General features: G+C 36.1%; 1 protein-coding gene across 6 annotated transcripts in view; it reads left to right on the top strand.

Annotated features, from left to right (window-relative positions):
* Positions 1–18,690, top strand: part of LOC120779694 (ADP-ribosylation factor-like protein 4A) — a 200,708-nt gene extending 182,018 nt beyond the window's left edge. For 2 of the 6 annotated variants that reach the window (XM_040112054.1, XM_040112055.1), the window contains exon 5: positions 5,558–5,797. In XM_040112054.1, the coding sequence (XP_039967988.1) occupies positions 5,558–5,795 (238 nt within the window). In that variant the 3' untranslated portion in view covers positions 5,796–5,797. Of the gene's footprint in view, positions 1–5,557; positions 5,798–15,215; positions 15,678–18,351; positions 18,526–18,559 lie in introns of those variants that run through there. The other 4 variants (XM_040112056.1, XM_040112059.1, XM_040112057.1 and 1 more) reach the window with 4 other exon arrangements.
* The last annotated feature ends 1,526 nt before the right edge of the window (positions 18,691–20,216 follow it).

The raw sequence follows: 20,216 nt of genomic DNA, 5'->3' as shown, positions 1-20,216 counted from the left end.
TTCATATACTTCCCTTTTTACATTAATATATGGTCTGTTAAATACACTTATTTCACAATTTTTAAATTTTATTAAAAAGGTTCCTCTTTGTTTAATATTTTGTCTGTTACAATTTTGCATAACTTTTGATTGAAAATTTTTAAATATTAGTGTGCCTGGTAGCACTTTATTTACAGATTGCTCATTACAAATTCTGAGCTTACAAGCTGCTTCTTCAAATTGTAATATATTTGTTAAACATTGATCCTTCTATTTAATTAAATTTTTCTCCAGATTATCCTAAAATTGTCTAAAACTAATGATTTATTGTTTATATTGGGAAGGGGTTCAATTTTGATTTGGGACAGGATGCTGTTGGAATATTGGGGTATGAGGACGGTTATAATGATCGTGTAATATGTTGTGCGTCTGTTCTTTCGCTTATATGCAATTGTGTAAGTGCGTCGCTAATTTTTTTTTCGTCATCGCTGTCCATGGTACCTGCTATGTATTTTAGTCCTTTCCCTATGATATTAAGGAGACCTCGTTTAGATTTAAAATGTGGGTGTAAAGCTTCTAGCTTCGCTTCTAATAAAATGAAATTTTTGTGAGTTTTGTTAAGCAATTGTCTGTCCTCGAAAGTAGTTGCCTTTAGTCTATTAATGTTGTCCGAAATAAGTGAAAGTGTTTCCTCATATTTGGTTAAGTTGATAAAATGTTGGACTTTATCATAACGGTAGATTGTCCTTACTTCTCCTGTCTTAATTGGTAGATATCCATTATTATTTGTCAAGTCCTGAACGTCAATTTGTTGGGTTTTTGTAGTGGGTGCCAATATAATTAGGATGAGGTAAATTTGTGGCTTCTCCATTTCGAGGTTTTCCACTTGCAAGTAACTTTTTCTTCTTAACATTGTTTTATGTTTTTTTTGTGAACAATCCTGCCTGTTTTAGTTTTAACGGTAGTATTATAATTCTGCGCGACAATTTATTTCCTAAATTTAGGTGATAACTTAGCTTCTAATATCTTATTTATCTTAACAAAAATTTCATCTCCTTCAAAATATTATTTGGGTGGCGTTCGGTTTTTATTGTGGTAGGAAAGATCTGCCAATTGCTTATCCTGAAGTCTTTTTTTCGTTTCTTTTCTTTCCTCTTCTATTAGCCTGTGGTCGCTACTGACACGTCTTCCGTAGAAGATTTCAATTGGTTTTTTCCCCGTTGTTGAATGAATAGTGTAGTTATATTCTTTGATTGATTGTTCCAAAAGTTCTTGGAACGATCGGTGGGTTTTCTCCGTTTGCAGACATCGCTCAATCTCCTGTAGAGTAGAATGGAAATGCTCAACCTGACCGTTCGAGCAGCTTGTGTAAAGGGGGGTGCGATATATTTTGATGCCAAATTCGTTCTCTATCATAAAGTTGATGGATTCTGAGTCAAAGGATCTTTCATTACCAATGTTTCCGGTACAAGGAAGAAAAGAATGTCCCTTAAAGGTTTCTTAATATCCTCTGTTGCCTTGGATTTAATGGATTTTGCGATAGCGTATTTTGATAATTTGTCCATTGCTGTCAGAACTAGCTTCTTGCCTATCAATAATATATCTACGTGGATTATTTGTCCAGGGAAATTAGGTATGGGTGTGGCTTTGATGGGTGGCGATCGTACTTGTTCTCCTTACAAGTAACGCATTTTTTTATCTTATTTATTTTATTCGCCATACTTGGAAATCGAATTTTTTCTCAAATTTGTATCTTATTCTCCCTGCAATTTCTATGCGCTCTCTTATGTTCATTTATATTAATATTCTCTTGCTCTTCCTCGTTTGTTAGGTCTTCCACTTGGAACTGCGAAAGCCTAATCTTATATTTGTCAAAGTGTAAGGGGTAAATTTCTTGAATCTTGCCCATAATGTGCTCCTCCGTTTTGATGCAGTTTATTACCGACGGATTTAAATATCTTTTTAAAATAAAAATCAAATTTTGTTCGCAGTAATCAGGTTCGGTTACTAAGTAGGTAGGTAGGTGGGAAATATGATTTTAAATTGATATGCCGATGTTACATTCTTATTTAAAAATATTTGATTTTTAAACGCGTTAATTTGTGCTTCTGCACAGTATATTAAATTGTGGGATGAGCTATCATCCGAATTTGTCGCTATTGATAGTGTTTGCAAATCTGATTATTGGTGAGGAATTCTTGACAGTGCGTCGGCCACGACGTTTGTTCTACCTGGCTAGTGCATTTCATAACTGTATTCTTCTAGTATTGCTTTTCAGCGTTTCATTTTGCTATTACAATTCTTATTGCTTAACGCATAAGTTAATGGTTGATGATCGGTGAATATTTTTACTCTCGCCGATCCATACAGATAACTCGAATGTCAAGAATGATTCTTAATCGACTTCGACTACTGAAGATCGATTCCGAAAAATCGATTATTTTACGAGAAAACTCGATTCTCAAGTAGAATCCAAATTGAGTTTACCATCCCTACTGGCAGTAATCGCGTGCACATATAATAACCTCCGCACAATAACCACCACAAAAAAATGATTTTTTTTCCATGTAATTTATATGGAAAATAGAAAATTTGAAACAGGCACCTATTAATATTAAGAGCTCATCTTTTGAGTGACTTTTTTTCAGATTTTCGAAAGTTTTTAGCCTGTTTTTCAGTTGAAAAAAAAAAATATTTTTTTCCATGTAATTTATATGTCAAAAAAGTCTTGCGGTATTTTCGCTAGTTGGCGCTGAAAGCGCGTAGTTCTGGTTCTATTCGTCGCATCGGGTCATGCTATACCTTTTTGGAAAGCTCATTTCACGCTAACACGTGTTTGATTGATTGTCGTTTTTTTTAAGTCGTTCGTGAGTTATAGCGTCGCAAACATGGAGCAAAATAAAGAGAAAATACGGCATATTTTAAAGTACTACTACGATAAAGGCAAAAATGCATCTCAAGCCGCCAATAAAATTTGTGCAGTTTATGGACCCGATATAGTCTCCATTTCCACCGCACAACGATGGTTTCAACGTTTTCGTTCTGGTGTAGAGGTGGTCGAAGATGCGCCACGCTCCGGAAGGCCTGTCGTCGAAAATTGCGATAAAATCGCTGAATTGGTCGAAAGAGACCGGCATAGTAGCAGCCGTAGCATCGGGCAAGAGCTGGGCTTGAGTCATCAAAAATTCATTTCAATTTCAATACAAAAAAAAAAAATCAATAAAAATACCGCAAGACTTTTTTGACAACCCATTATTAATATAAGGAGCTCATCTTTTGAGTGACTTTCTTTTCCACATTTTCGAAAGTTTTTAGCCTGTTTTTCAGTTGAAAAAAAAGGTTGCCGCAGAATGACACACCCTAATATACATATGTTCGAAGTGTTCCTCTTCTGTTTTGCTAAAAACAATTATGTCGTCGATATACACGTAGCAACATTTCCCTACGTGTTCTCTTAATATATCATCTAATGCGCGTTGAAAAATAGATGGCGCATTTTTTAGGCCAAATGGTAGTCGAGTAAATTCGTACTTCCCATTGTTGATAGAGAAAGCAGTTTTTGCTATGTCAGATTTTTTCAGTGGAATCTGGTGAAAACCACTTTTAAGGTAGAGAACTTAGAAGAAATTGCTATTACCTAGTTGAGAAGTTAATTCTGTAATTTCCGGAATGGGGTATCAGTCCGCGATCGTTACTATGTTTAGTTTCCTATAATCAATGACCATACGGTATTGTTTATTTCCTGCCTTGTCTGGCTTCTTTGGTATAATCCACACTGGGGAGTTGTACGGTGATCCAGATGGTCTAATTATAGCATCGCTTAAAAGCTTTTCTACTTGAGATTCCACTTCCAGTTTCAATGCTGCAGGCTATGGATAGAATATTGTGTAAACAGGGGAATTGAATGTTGTTCGAATTTGTCCGACAACTTTTGTTTTATAGGATAGCTTTTCGTCAGGTTCGGAAAAAAGCTTTGGGTATTTACTTACGATGTTTCCATAGTGTGCATTTGATTTTCTGAGGGGTTTCCCTCATCTACATTAATTGCGTTCACTCGCTGTGAGGGGAGCTGTTTGAGGTGAACCTTAAAGCCGTTACTTAAAGTCATGTAATTTTCGCCAGTGTATATAATGCCTTTAAATTCGCGAAGAGTATCATTCCCTAGAATACCGTCAAATGTTTTGAGAAGTGGCATTAGATAGAATTTAATTTTATCATTAAAGTCAAAAAGTTGAACATAAGTATGTTCGCTGATTACTAATTTTCCCGCAATAGATTTTGCAAAAAAGGGATTGCCGTTTTGGATTTGAAACCTGTATCCACTAAAAATTTTAAAATTCTGCCGGTCTCCGCCTTTACTTTGAAGAAGGGGAGCGAAGAGCTAATTATTCTAAAAAATGAATATCGCTTGGTTCACCAAATTGTCCGTCTTCCTGTGAAGCTGTGTCAATGTTAAATGTTCGTTGCTCTTTGCTTCGCTGTTGATTCGGAAATTGTTGTGGTCTCTCGCCAAGTGCTCGACGCGAGTGTATGCTCGGGTCGACGTCCATGGGCTCTGAACGTGGCTGCGGTTTCGGAGGTCTTGAGGGGTTACTATCGTAGTGAAAATTGTTATATTGTTGTTGTCTTGGTTACCAAGTTGTCCGCTGTGGTTGGGGTAAATGCGCTAGCTGGGGGTAAAATTGGTGCCTTTGTGCTTTTGTGGCATACGAAAGTTTTGGTTCTGTAGTTTTAAACAGAGATGAAAAGCCTGCGGCAGGTCTACCGGCTCTCGCATTCCTAATAGTCTAGGTAAATCCTCGTTAGGCCCTCTTATAAAAGTATCTAATGCTTTGTCTCTATATGCTTGCGTCAGCATGCGAAGAGATTCGTTGCACATATCGAGACAACCTAATTTATTCAGTATCAATGAAAAGTGGCTATAAACCTGTTGATAGAAATCTAAAACTGTTCTATTTCCTTGGACCACTGTGGTCATTTGATATTCTAATGTTGACAAGTCGTGCTTGCCACCGTAGTGCATAATTAGACATTTGGAAATTGATTGCCAATCAAGTGGTGTATTGTATGCTTCCAATGCCGCATCGCCATTGTCTATTATTTTGTTCCGTATACGCTTAAAATTCCGTAATATTTCGGTGTCTCTTTTGAGGCTCGTATATAGCTAAAACCCGATCTACGCTTTTTTCCACGATTTGAATTCTCCTGAATTGCCAGAGAATTCCTTTAGACATTTTACGATATCAGGTATCCTATCCAATTCGCCTAAGTTGTTCCTATGTTCTATGTCTACTGTTTGGTCCGTAATGTTGGTTGCAATTGCATTTGGGTGTAATGCCGCATGTACCACTTGCGGTCTCTGTGTCTTTACTATGTCTAAAGCCATACTAGCTATGAGCCTGGACAGGTCGTCCAGGTCGTTCGGGGTATTAGGTGCCGAATTGGGGGGAAGGATTGGAGGGCGGAATAAATTATTGGGGTTCGTCATTTGTATATTTTTAATATTCTTAGTATAATAATATATTAATATTCTTAATATAATGTCTAAGTAGTTACTATAGGCTGCTTCTACTTACAGGATTGTTGGGGATTCTATTGTTGCTGTTACTACTGATAGTATTTCTATTAGCTGCCGGGCCGGATATAGAATCGTCATCCACTTGCTGAGCTGTATGTGGTTGTTGTTGGGGGAGAAGAATTCCGTTTGTATGCAGCATCTTTTCCTTAATTCTGCTTTTCCTTTTAACGCTACGGCACAATGCGCTTGGTTATGTTACGTTGTGTTTGTTTTTATTTTGTTTATAAAAAAAATTTAACTTTTTTCCACCATAGAATAGTTGTTGCTTAATTTAACATATAAATTTTGCATTTGACTTTTTTGAACAAAACTTTTTTGCATTTTGTTCTTATAATATTTGTTTTTGTAACTTCTTTTGAAGTTGTTGCAATTTTAAGCTTCAATAGCAGCTTTACACTTTTACAGTCACTTTTTGTTCATATAGTTTTCACTAATTTAGACACTTATATTTTTCAGAATTCATTTTATTACATTAATTTTTCATATCCAGTTGTTTTTCTGTATTTTCACTTTGTTGATCTTGCTGATTTGTATTTATATCTTCTTCTTTAACACTTTTTGATTTATTTTTTTTTTTTGTTTGTTTCTGTTCTTTCCACTCACGGATAGAGCTGGTTAGCAACTAGTGCTTCCCGTTTGCTTTATGCTACTAGAAGGTCTTTCTTTCTCTATTATTTAATTACTTATCGCGGTACTGCGATAACTTTTAGCTCGGGCGCCAGTTAAGCTTTTGGTTATTAAAAAACCAAAAAAATAGAATTTTTTAGCGGAGCTGCATTGGGGCAGTGTTACCGCGTAGCTTTATTGGAGTAATCAAAACTGAAACTTAGCTTAACCAAAGTACAATATTTATACTTAATTCTAAACTAAATTATTACCCGTGGCGTGATTCGTTTCCACGAATCTTATTCTGCACAACAGGTAGTGCAGACGCTGACCATGCACTTTCTGGTGTATTTCGGAAAGAAGTGGTAACATAGTTCCAATTTAAAATATTTGTGAATTCTAAAATATTTTTCCTTGGCTCGCAAAAATCAGCTTCGATATGTAAGTGCCGATATTCAATATACCAAAATGTATCGAAATTCATTACAGCAATGTATCAAAATTAATTCCAACAATCTAGCAATATTCATTGCAACATTATTAAAGTTCAATAACTCGAAGAAATTATATTAAAACCAAAATCCGTTCCAACTCTCAGAATCGATCGACACAAAGTTTTAATAAATAAACTTCCACTTACTAAGTATTAATAAATATAATTCCAACGATCGATCGATATAAACAAAATAAACTACAAGTGCTGATCAAGCAATATCAGCAAAACTCTGACGCCAATAACTACTGCGCGGCTGCCATCGACCCACAGCTAGCTTAGAGTATTTGTAAGATATTTAGTTTAGTCACATATTGGAAGTGAATAAATAAAGTATGAACAAAATTTAAGTTGTTTAAATTTATTGAAAACTAGCTGACCCCGCAGTCGTTGTCCTGCTTGAAATTATGTGTTTAGAAATGAAAAAGTTGAATTTATCATTTCACTTTTTTTCAATGTATCGCAGCTTGATAAACAACGTTTTTTGGTTTCTGTTCCGGTGTATAGAAAAGATGGTTTTCCAACTCGTGAGCAGGCCACGTATATCTGGCCGAGTGAAAAACATAGCATTTCCAAATGTATGCCATTCACTATGCGACTATCCTTGTGTCTCAAATGCAATTTTCACTGGAAACTTAATACGTTTGAACTGAAATGGCAAATCGTTAGAACTCAGAGGAATTCGTAGAATCAAGCATTCTGCACCTTTGTATTCGATAGCTGTGTCACAATCAGTCAGGTTCCATTACACAGTTTCGGCGCCAGAAGTTTGTGGAACATAATAACGACAGATCCAACTTTGAGACGCAAATGATGCGGTGGCATACCAAGCCTATTCAAAGAATTTAGAAATTCCACGATCGATCAATTTGTATGAGCGCAAGTCTCCCGGAATTTGACTTTGAATCTTCCAGTTTAAGTCAACAACATCGGTATTTTTGCAGCTAACATTTCGCGTGCACTTAAGGAATTGTAGTTACGATAATTTGTCCAATGTCCGAATATTCGTGATGAGTTCATCTTTGGTGAATTGATAAAAGGAAGATGGAATTGATATCCAATTCTTAGCGAATACGATGTAAAATGTCTTCGGCAATGTCATTTTTATTCGTATTCCATAATTGACGCTAATTTGATGGCTGATCATCGCGAAAAGTGAGCGAACTTCATTCCAGTGATTATCATGTTCCAGCAATTGTAATTGTAATTGTATGTATAATATCAAGATATTTCCGAATAGAGCAAGTTCTCGCAAACGGTTCACTGAGGAAAGTGTTTTCTCTGTCTGTACTGTATTCTCTGTGTTGAAATAGACTATTTGGTCATTCCACAATGGGACAGAATGCTTTTTTTTGGCATAAACTCTAAAAACTTACTCAGTGCCTTGAAATTCGGTACAGATACTAAACAACGCAAACTTGATATAAGAGGATCTGAGAAATCCATAGATCTATGAAAAACATGAGACAAATTGTATGCTCTGCTACTTTTTCTGGCATGTGCATTTCTATCCTTCTTATAGAACTGATTTCGAGCCTCGGCCGCATTTTCTCCAAGACAGGAACTACTGAAGCTCTTATTATCTGTGAACCATGGACTAATATTTTGTGGACGGTTGCTGACATAGGAAACCGAGAGTACTTTTCCATATATAGTAAAGCAGTTTTACTACAAAATATTTCGAATTTTTCCGCATTGATCTGGTATTCGCATGAAATTGAAATTAATATAAGATATAAATTCTTCAAAATTTTAATGTCAAACTCCAGAACTGATGCTAAGGTCTCAGTATTTGTAAATGCTCTCCTCGCCGTATTTCCATCATTTGTGCTTCCACAGCCATTCTGTTTTGGTTTATCAACATGTAGCCCCATTTCTTCCCACAATTGTTTTTGAATTTTCCGTTTTCTAGTTCTCATACTTAGTTTATCTATTGTATCCCTAACCTGCCACTTTTTTATGTCAATTCTATATGATATTTTTAATACAAATTCTAGGAATCTAATCCACGAATGCAAAGGACTTACACCATCCCTAACCTGCCACTTTTTTATGTCAATTCTATATGAGATTTTTAATACAAATTCCAGGAATCTAATCCACGCATGCAAAGGACTTACACCATATTGAAGTGCTCCAGGTTTTTTCTTAAAAACGCTGGATTTCAAATCCTTCGTTGCTAAAAAGTCTTTTGGTTTTGCACCACATACTGGGCAACACTGATTAGAATTTGTACCAGTTAATACATTTAACACCTAACCATCTATTAACGTCATATGCAGATCATAGCTTACAGTGATGTATCCACCATTAAGGTTGTATTCGAGAGGTGTCAAACTATTAATTTGTGAATCCAAATTTGCTTTCTCCGCTAATATTTGATTTTTAGTTTCTTTGATGAATTCGATTTTAATTGGCCAGCAAAATCTTACGGATTGTGGAGTTCGATTACAATAAATTACTCTGTCTGAAGAATCAATTAATTTTATCGGTATTAAAGTTGTTACAAATAAAGATTCATCCAACGATTCTGGTGCATCTCCTTCAAATTTCTGCTTGTACATGCTCTGTCCTATTGTTCCATCGAATCCATAGCTAGCAATTAATTTCGTTTCATCGGTATTTGCAATCTGATTTATAACATCTTCCTGCATTAAAATAATACGGCCAGCCGTGTGGTCAAGTATGTTTTGCAAGCTAATTACCGCATTAGTTTCCGAAACAGTTATGCCAATCGGTCTGCATTTTAATTTCGCCTCATAAACAGTATGATAGCTTGGATATATGTTGCAATGTCGATTTTTATTTAACAATCGAATGTTAATCCTACTGCTGTTTACTAAACGAATTTTCCAATAAGAAAGTTAACGCTTCATCAGGAGTGAGTTGAAGTGGTTCATTGAAGCGAAGTTTTTTCCTAATTTCACTTGCTGTTGAAGATGATGATGAGCATTCCTTTAAAACATACGCCATGTCGCTTTTATTTGATTTTTTTGCTGAAACTGCAGCAGCATGAACAAGAAGTTGGGTTTTGTGCTCCCACTCTGTTGATAGTTCAAAGGCCAATTTACGTTTCAAACGTTGACTACCTTCATCATAATTTAAAAGTGGACGTCAGTCTCCGACTGTCACTCGACGCATACGGTTGTGCTATCAGTAATTTCGTTGTGTTAATCAATTTCGCTAGTGCAAGTTACATTTTCGCATTCCTTTTCGCACCTTATTTTTCAATAGGCCTGCTCTTATTTACTAACTCTTATTAATTAAATCAAATTGTAAAAACATGTCCCCTTGGGGGACCGCTCTAGAAAATAATAGGTTCTGCCCTATTATCTTCTAGTCCTCAAGCAAAAAAAAAAAAAAGCCAACCCTATATCGAATGAAGAATTATTTCCTACTCTACCAACAACAATTAAAGACAGTCCTAAATATATAGTGGTAAGTTCAAGTGATGCAAATAAACCGTTGAATAAATTTTTCCTGCTTCGCCGTTCACAAAGCCCTGAAACATATTAGCTCTGAAATAATAAAAATCAGTCAACTAAGGGACGGTAATTTCTACTCCTAGTTAAAAATAGCACTATCGCAAAAAATTCACTACAACAAAGCAACTCGTTGGGATATGCAGTGTAAAAATTGAGCTCCACAAAAATCTAAACTCATGCAAAGGTACTATTTACGCCCGTGCCTAAACGATATTCCAGAGAACGAAATAATTGAAAACTTGAAAGAACAGGGTGTCATATCAATTTATAAATTTCCGAAATACATAAATAGCCAACCAACTCCAAGTGGTGTAGTCCTCCTAACTTTCGATCGCTACTCCCTACCGGAAAAAATTGATGTTTCATGGTATACAAACAAAGGTAAGACCATACTATCCAAATCCTATGAGATGCAAAAACTGCCAGTTACTTGGTCACACTAAAAAACGCTGTAATAAGGTCCCTACTTTTGATACATGTGCATTACCAACCCACAATCCCTCACCCTGTACTCGCACTCTCTGTGCAAACTGTTCTGCTGTTCACCCAGCCTCAAGTAAACTGTGTCCAAAGTTCACTCAAATTAAGAATATAATAACAATTCAAACAGACAATAAATGCTCTTTCCGCGAAGCAGTAAATATCCATAAAGCACAAACACCACCTGTTTTCAATTCTTCATCTCCTTCATTCGCTAACGTTATTAACAACCCGACAAACATAACTCCCACAAACAATCAACAAAACACTCAAACAAAAGAGCAAATCTCGCTCTCCTCTATTACTTCACCTACAACTTCCAACTCTAAAACAATCAGCACAAACAACGAAGAAAATGTAACAACCACTATAAATCAAACAAATTCAACTCATTCGTTTCAACAACAAGTGCAGTCGAAGACTCAACTGTAACACCTTTTGACTACAACGCAACAAACTCACTCATTTCAAACTTGATCACCCAACTCAGTAACACTCCTGCCGCCCCATTACCCACACAACCCCCATCACAAAATAGACTATGAGAATTCTCCAGTGGAATTTGAAAGGTCTATTTAACAATTATCCAGATTTAAATATACTCATAAATGAATTCTCACCACACGTAATTGCATTACAAGAAACTCACCTCCCAGCAAATAAAACTGCATATACTCCTCACAAATACATTGGTTATTTCCATAATCTACCACAAAACAAATCAGCTAAACAAGGCATTGCCCTGTTTATCAAAAAACATATCAAACACAAACGTATCCCAGTCTTTTCCAACATTTCCGCCATTGCAATAGAAATTAACATCGGTTTCAAATTTTCCATAGTCACATGCTACATCCCTCCGAATCAAAAGTTTACTGCAGGAGAACTAATAGGTGTCATTAACGCTGTTCCTGCACCCACAATAATCATTGGAGATTTTAATGCTTGGAGCCCCCTATGGGGATCTACCTTCTCAAATGGAAGAGGCCAAATAATGGAAGATGTTATTTTCTCAAAAACTTATTTGTTCTTAATGATAGATCACCAACTCACTTTTCCTCCCACAAAACTTTCACTCATATAGACATCGCTCTTTGTTTCAGCTTCCATAGCCCATAAACTCTGTTCTTATACTCTAGAAGACCTTCACAATAGCGACCACTTTCCTATCATAACTACCCTCATCACACCGATGCAATACATAATTAAGCCGAGATCAAAATTTCTTACAGATAAAGCTGATTGGTTAAAATATTGCTCCCTGCTCAACACATCAACAAGTGTTGAAATAATATCAGAAAACATAAACGCAGAAGCATCAAAAATAAAAAGGATTATTCGATCCGCTGCACATATCTCCATTCCCCAAACTAGCACAAAAAAATTTTCCGCCAAACTACCGTATTGGTCCAATCTATTAACTGCCTTGAGAAATACAAAACAAGCTCTTTGGTCTAAATTCAAACAAAACGTAACAACTGAAAACTTAATTAGATACAAAAAAGCAAACTCTAACTTCAGAAGAGAACTAAAGTCTGCTAAACGCATAGCCCTTGAAAACTAACAGCTAATATAAAACCCACTTCAAGCTCTAAAAAATATGGAATGACATCAAATCTCTTTCAGGAGGACATAAACAAAATAAAATTGATTTTATTCAATCTCCCGTAGGTCCCATTTACGATCCGCAGCATATTGCTGAAAACTTTGCACAAACATGGTCAAACAACTCCAAAAATTTCAACTTTCATCCGAATTTTATAACACTTTCTAATCAAATCATTTCCCAAACATACCACAACCCATCCCCGTGTTTCGAAGCTACATTGATAGAATCTCCCATTACATTAGAAGAGTTCGATTCTACTATCAGCAAAATGTCCGGAAAAACCCCAGGATCAGACAAAATTTCCTACCCCTCCTAAAAATCTTCCATACTCTTTAAAAATCAGACTTATAACCCTATACAACAACATATTAAAACAGGGTATTGTACCTCAAGAATGGAAAAAAGCTACAATTATTCCCATCCCTAAACCCAACAAATCGAGTGCCTCAATTTCAGACTTCAGACCTATTTCCTTGATACCCTGCATTGCCAAAGTTTTGGAAAAAATTATATCAAAGAGACTCATGTGGTATTTAAAACAAAAAGGACTGATAAGCCCCAACCAGTTTGGTTTTCAAAGTGGTCTTGGCGTCATTGACCCACTTCTTTACTTTGAACACCACGCTACAACAACAATATCTACCAAAAATCACTTATCCGTCCTCAGTCTAGATTTTGAGAAAGCATTCGATAGAATTGGAGCTCATACGGTATTACAAGAATTAAAAAAATGGGACATTGGAGATAAAATGTATAATTTCATAAAGTCATTCCTTTCAAATCGTAAGATTACAGTAAGTGTTAGTAACCACAACTCCAACATATACCCCTACATAATGGCATACCCCAAGGATCTCCCTTTCAACAACACTATTTATTATTGCCTTTAACCAATTAAGCAACTTAATAACCTCATACCGATGTGTAGACCATATCATCTACGCAGACGATGTTTTAATTTTTCGGCTTTAAAAATTTAAACCAAGTAAAAATCATTTTTAGCAACATCCTAACCGAAATAGCAGAATGGTCTAAAACGTCAGGAACAAAAGTTTCTGCAAGCAAAAGCGCAACATTTCACGTTTGCAGAAAAAGAAAATGCACCTTCCTAACCTATCCTTCGAAAACACACAAATTCCTCACACTACAACTTTAAGAATACTTGGCTTAATTTTTGACAAAAACTAACATTTAAGGAACATTGTAAATATGTTAGATTAAGTTTACTTAATAGACTAAATATTATAAAGTTTCTCTCTTCAAAACACTGTCATATCCATATCTCAACTCTCATAAATATTGTAAAAGCATTGATGTTGTCAAAAATAGACTTTGGACTCGCAATCTATGGACACTGTGCTAAGTCCCATCTCGCACTCATTGAAACCCCTTATCACATAGCGGTAAAAAGGAGCATTCGCGCATTCCCTACTTCTCCAACCAAAGTGGTCTTAACTGAAGCAGGTCTACCCAGCATCCATCTCCGAACAAAGCAGAATACAATGATGCTCATACCAAAGCTCCTCCACTGCAAAAACTCCTTTGTTTAATGCGATGAAAACATATCGTACCACCAAAAACTATCCACGATCGTACAATGTATAAACATTATAAAAAACTTGACATAATATCAACACCACAATTAATAAAGGAGAACACTCATCCTCATTGGCTGACGTTAAAATCATGCATAATAAGTACGTTATTCAAGTATCAAAAATCAACCACCAACGCAGAACAATATAACCAGCTATTTAACGACGCAGTAAACACTTATAAACCAGAGTGGAAAATTATCTACACCGATGGATCAAAATCGGACACCCACACTTCGTTTGCAGTGACAAACGACCAAGGTGTCATTATAACGTCGGTATTTTACCACCGTACTGCTCTATACTTACAGCTGAAGCGGCTGCGATATACGAAGCGGTGCTATTTATTGCACAATCTAAAGAAAAACACATCATATGCAGTGATAGCAAATCGACAATTACCGCGCTGTTGAATGATAGATACAAATAACTCAGTATTGATCAAGAATATAAAAGATATTTTATATAAACACAAAAACATAATCAAGATAATGTGGATCCCTGGACACGCTGGTATTAGAGGCAACCAACTTGCAGACGATCGCGCCAAAAAGGCGAGTAGAGAACCAGTTTTCTCGTACGCACACGTCACATCAAAAGATATTCGCAACCTAGTAAAAAGAGCTTTACGAGTCAAACTCTAGAGACTGGATAAACTTTCAACACCAATACAAGGAACACAATCCCACTGGTGTCAAGCAAAACTACCCATCCGACTGTTCCTGCCAATACATAAAAATATTTGTGCGCCTTAGATTAGGTCATACTTTAAGAACACACAATTATCTGCTGAACGAAACGGAAAAACCTAGCTGCACACTTTGCAATCATCCAAACGACTCAGTTAACCACATCCTAAACGACTGCACTGCACTAGCACAAAAAAGGAAAACCATCTTTGGAAACAGGGAACCCTCCCGTCTGCTGAAAACACCAAACAATGACAACATAAATGCTATCAACAATTTTCTTAAGATATGTAAGATAAATAACATTTAAATATTATAAGCAAATAAAAACTCAGTATTAATTTCACACTTAATTTTAATTAGAGATAACTATTGTAATAGATAGCCGAAGGCCCTGGTAGCCAGTGCTTAATTCTCTGTGTATTAATTATTAATAATTAGTTCTCATTTAAATAAATAAAAAAATAAAAAGTGGACGTCCTAGTTTGCTGGCAGAAGCACTCTTCCAATCTTTGTTTTCAACTACCAATGTCATTTTCGACGCAAGCCATTCAGAATGTTTTTCTTTGAATCTGCTCAACAGTCTGTTGCAATTTGGTAAATGCTTTCTAATAAAGCTACAAAAATTTACAACTTTCTTTTTTATTTCTTTGCTTTTGTCTTCTTTTAACGTGTCTCCATTAATTTTTTTATAAATGTAGTTCAAAATACTGTCATCTTTTCGATCATTTGACTTCCATCTTTGCAGCAATTCTTCATGGGCGAATTCATATTTTCCTTAAAAAACCCAATTTTCAAAAAAGCGAGCAAAAATGAGCAAATAATTTGTATAACACATTTAAGAAGACATAATCACAATACGTTTGGAACAGGTTTTGAGCAGAAGGCAGCGGGAGCCAAGAAGTTCTACTTCACGGAACACAAATATTTGTTAATTTATATGGAAGTATGAATATGGAAGAATGAATACACAATAGGCAAATATACACACATTTTCTTTTTACAATATGCATTTACATAGTACCTTGTCGATTGATTTCCATGATTTAAAAATAAAGTTTTTGGTTCACTTAAAATTTCACAGCCGATTTACTTGAAAGCTTTAAATTGCATGTATCAAAACATTAACAAGCAGTCACAATCAGCTGATTTTGAAAGCGCGCCAAAAATGAGATGCCAACAGGCTGTTTTATTGTTACTTTTAGATATATATGGATAATCTACTAATAGAAAAATAACTTACTTTACAGGAATAGATATATAAAAAAATGGCGTTCTGTCCCATTGTGCATTCTCCAAATTAACTGCGAGACGCACAACAGTCGGAAAACGTTCATGAATCGCAAAAGTAAATATCATACAAAGCGCTTTATTGCAGTTCACGTATCGACCGTATCGTTCAAGATCAGTAACCGCCATGTTGCTTCCTTTGGTGACGTATTTACACACGTATTTTATCGATTACACCAAACTGCAATACGCAACATTAACATGACTTTTGAATGTGAATTAGACAACAGTGGCGAATATGGTACGATCCATATGTTGTCGACTTCGATGTGTTGTTAACTTCGATATTCACGCCTCTAAATTGAATGCTAAATGTTCTGCCATTGTCATCTGGTGAGCGACGCTGATACATTGGATATCCATCATTTCTAGTTTGTGTTTCCGAATGAAAAGCATCTGGATAGTGTTTCGTACATTTATTGTCAGACATACAAACCGAAGTGGTATTGTGATGTCTGTAAGGTACGTGAACCATATTGGTTTCGTATAATTCTGCTTCTATCTCTGGATCAGGAATTTCCGCAGAAAGGATTTCATCAATTTGTTTTGGTGTAACCACCATCCACCATCCACCATCCACCATCCTCTCTCAACAGAGTACATCCAACATGTAACAGTACCACATATACGTTGCTTTAAGATAAAGTTTACAAAACATCGCAACTGTTGTTTGAAAAGTTGTCCTCTGACATCGTGACGATCGCTTGCTGATTGCCCGCGATCCATAATTTCATTCGTATGTCATCGCATCCTGGGAATACTCGGTCATGTGCCATGGGCTGTCAATATACATACATACTTATGTTGATGCCAAAACGAACGCGACCTCTTCGTGGCATCGTAACAAATTTCAATCTGTAATTGAGCACTTTGTGTGAAGCACACATAACGTTTTCACGGAATAAATTTCAATAATTTTTTGTTTGAATAACCGGAATAAAGAAAGCAAACGACAAATTTGACAATTGAAAAACAAAAGGAAAAAAGTTGAATAAAAAATTTGTATGAAAAAAAGTTATTTTTTTGGAATTTTCCAAATTTCCGACCTTTCCTCACGAAAAACGTACGGTTTTTTTTTTATTTCTAAACTTTCCTCGATCCACAGCGAACAACCTCTGAAAATTTCACCAAGATTGGTTCAGCTGTTCTCGAGCATTAGCGTTACTAAAAGCATTCATTCGTTTGTATGGGAAAAAGAAAAGGGCTCTTTTTAGGGGTTTTCCGGCAATTATTCGATTTTTTTCGCCATAAAAACCATCCTTGAGCCTCAACGAACATTTTAAAAAAAGAATTGGCAAAATTGGTCCAGGCGTTTTTGAGTTATGCGCCAGCATTTAAAATAATGTTCGTTTTTATTTCCTTTTTAAAATCGTATTTGAAAATTTATTTTCTTCATAATTTTGGTTTTCGGAAAATTTTCCAGAATTTTCTTAAGTATTCTCCTTGTTTGGGCGGAGACCTGTCCGAATTGGTGGTAATCACCGAAATCGGTCCAGGCGTTCTCCAGTTATAAGCGTAGTAACAACGTCACTTTCTTTTATATAAGTATATACATAGATTAACTGGCGCCCGAGGACAACAGAAACATGACACAACCAAATGATTTAACAGATGCCATTCGGCAAGTTTTAAGTGAACAATTTCCAATTTTGTTACAATAATCTCAAAGTCATTTATTTGGCTTTAAACATTAGGTTGTCCTGGAATTGACCCAGAGCATCAAGGAGATTTGGGAGAATTAGATAAAGTACTCGATATCGTAAAAAGCCTACGAGAATTTTCCGGTGACCCGTCCGAGTTTGCTCCATTGAAGAAAAATATCGATAGCATATTGAAAACATACGAACACACAATTGGTATTGCAAAGTACTTTGTTATTTTGCATACTGCTCGTAACAAAATAACTGGAAACGCAGGTACGGCGTTAGAGTCTCACAACGTTCCTTTAAATTGGACTGCCATTTCGAAATGTCTTACGCTACACTACGCAGCAAAAAGGGATTAAGGTACCTTGGAATACGAATTGACCACAATAGCACAAAATCCTAACCAATCTGTAGAAGAATTCCATCAGGTTGTTTAAAAGCATCTTTCTTTGATACTTAACAAAATAGGCTGTATATAATTAGATAGAATTAGACATTGAAGCGGTACAGTTAATGACCAAGTTGTAGAGAGATAAGGGCCCTCGATACCTTTATACGCGGATTACGTGGAGACTTTTTATGTCTTCTCGGCATGAAGGAGCCTACAGACTTACCAACTGCATTACACTTATGCTTAAAGTTGGAGAATCAAGCATACCATACCAATCATACGTCAAATAGAGGACAACAAAATACATTCAGAAATGAATCCAATAGACTAATGACAGTACCACGCCATATTCAGATCCTTAACAATCTATATTTTCAGACTAAACCTTCCCTTCCACCTAGAATTAGCACAATGCAAAATTCAACTATGTATCCCAGACACTCAAATAATTTTTTTGGACAGCCACAACAAAGACAATACTTTATTAATGTAGGTAATCCATTCCAACAGTATCCTAACGTACAGAGACAAATATACCAACCCCCTCGTCTTATGGTAGCCAAACCACCACCACGACCAGAACCGATGGACATTGACAGAAGTATTCAAACCAAACACATTAACTACATGAACAGGCCACAATTTGATTTAGGTAAAAGGCCCACCATGCTATCAAACGAAATAGCGAAACGACAAAGAAATTTTAATATTGAAACAGACACCTACCAACAACCAGATATGGAGGAGTTAGCACCAACTATTATCATCAGCAAACTATTACAGAACAAGAAGAACAGATGGAATACGATGAAACACTTAACGAATATACTGAAGCCAACTGACTCCTCACTTCCATACATCGAATGTAAGTATACTCTAAATTCTATCAGTACCTCATGGCTTTGAAAAAAAAAGTCAAGAAACAAGTTAAAGAACTTTTAGATAACAATATTATACGTCCATTTCGATCACCATTTAATTCGCCTGAGTGGATTGTACCAAAAAAATTAGACGCCTCAAACATACAAAAATATAGAATGATAATCGGTTACACAAAACTAAATAGTGTTAGAATAGCGGACAGGTACAAAATATCAGATATTAACGGAGTACTCGCCCAGTTAGGTAATAATAAATTATTTTCCGTACTAGACCTTAAGAGTGGGTTTCATCAAAGTCTTCGAAAAGAAAGCGATATTGAGGAAACTGCCTTTTCAATTAATAACGGAAAATATGAATTCACCAGACTCCCCTTTGGGCTTAAAAACGCCCCTTCTATATTTCAACGAGCCCTTGAAGCCACATATAGAAAATTTGCTACAGTCACGCTGTAAACACCTTGATCTAATTTTCCAAATTTTGAACGCAGCAAACATCAAATGCCAACAAGATAAATGCGAGTTCCTTTAAACTAAAGTAGATTTCTTAGAATTTGTTATCTCAGACAAGGTAGAAGCCATAGCTTATTACCCATGCCCAAAAACCTTCAAAGAGCTCAGATTTCTTGGACTATCAGGTTATTATATCGGGTGATTTTTTAAGAGCTTGATAACTTTTTTTAAAAAAAAAACGCATAAAATTTGCAAAATCTCATCGGTTCTTTATTTGAAACGTTAGATTGGTTCATGACATTTACTTTTTGAAGATAATTTCATTTAAATGTTGACCGCGGCTGCGTCTCAGGTGGTCCATTCGGAAAGTCCAATTTTGGGCAACTTTTTCGAGCATTTCGGCCGGAATAGCCCGAATTTCTTCGGAAATGTTGTCTTCCAAAGCTGGAATAGTTGCTGGCTTATTTCTGTAGACTTTAGACTTGACGTAGCCCCATAAAAAATAGTCTAAAGGCGTTAAATCGCATGATCTTGGTGGCCAACTTACGGGTCCATTTCTTGAGATGAATTGTTCTCCGAAGTTTCCTCAAAATGGCCATAGAATCGCGAGCTGTGTGGCATGTAGCGCCATCTTGTTGAAACCACATGTCAACCAAGTTCAGTTCTTCCATTTTTGGCAACAAAAAGTTTGTTAGCATCTTGGTTGACATGTGGTTTCAACAAGATGGCGCTACATGCCACACAGCTCGCGATTCTATGGCCATTTTGAGGGAAAACTTCGGAGAACAATTCATCTCAAGAAATGGACCCGTAAGTTGGCCACCAAGATCATGCGATTTAACGCCTTTAGACTATTTTTTATGGGGCTACGTCAAGTCTAAAGTCTACAGAAATAAGCCAGCAACTATTCCAGCTTTGGAAGACAACATTTCCGAAGAAATTCGGGCTATTCCGGCCGAAATGCTCGAAAAAGTTGCCCAAAATTGGACTTTCCGAATGGACCACCTAAGACGCAGCCGCGGTCACCATTTAAATGAAATTATC

The sequence above is a fragment of the Bactrocera tryoni genome, unplaced genomic scaffold, assembly GCF_016617805.1.
Source record: "Bactrocera tryoni isolate S06 unplaced genomic scaffold, CSIRO_BtryS06_freeze2 scaffold_11, whole genome shotgun sequence".
Taxonomy (NCBI): domain Eukaryota; kingdom Metazoa; phylum Arthropoda; class Insecta; order Diptera; family Tephritidae; genus Bactrocera; species Bactrocera tryoni.
This window is presented reverse-complemented; position numbering and strand designations above follow the sequence as displayed.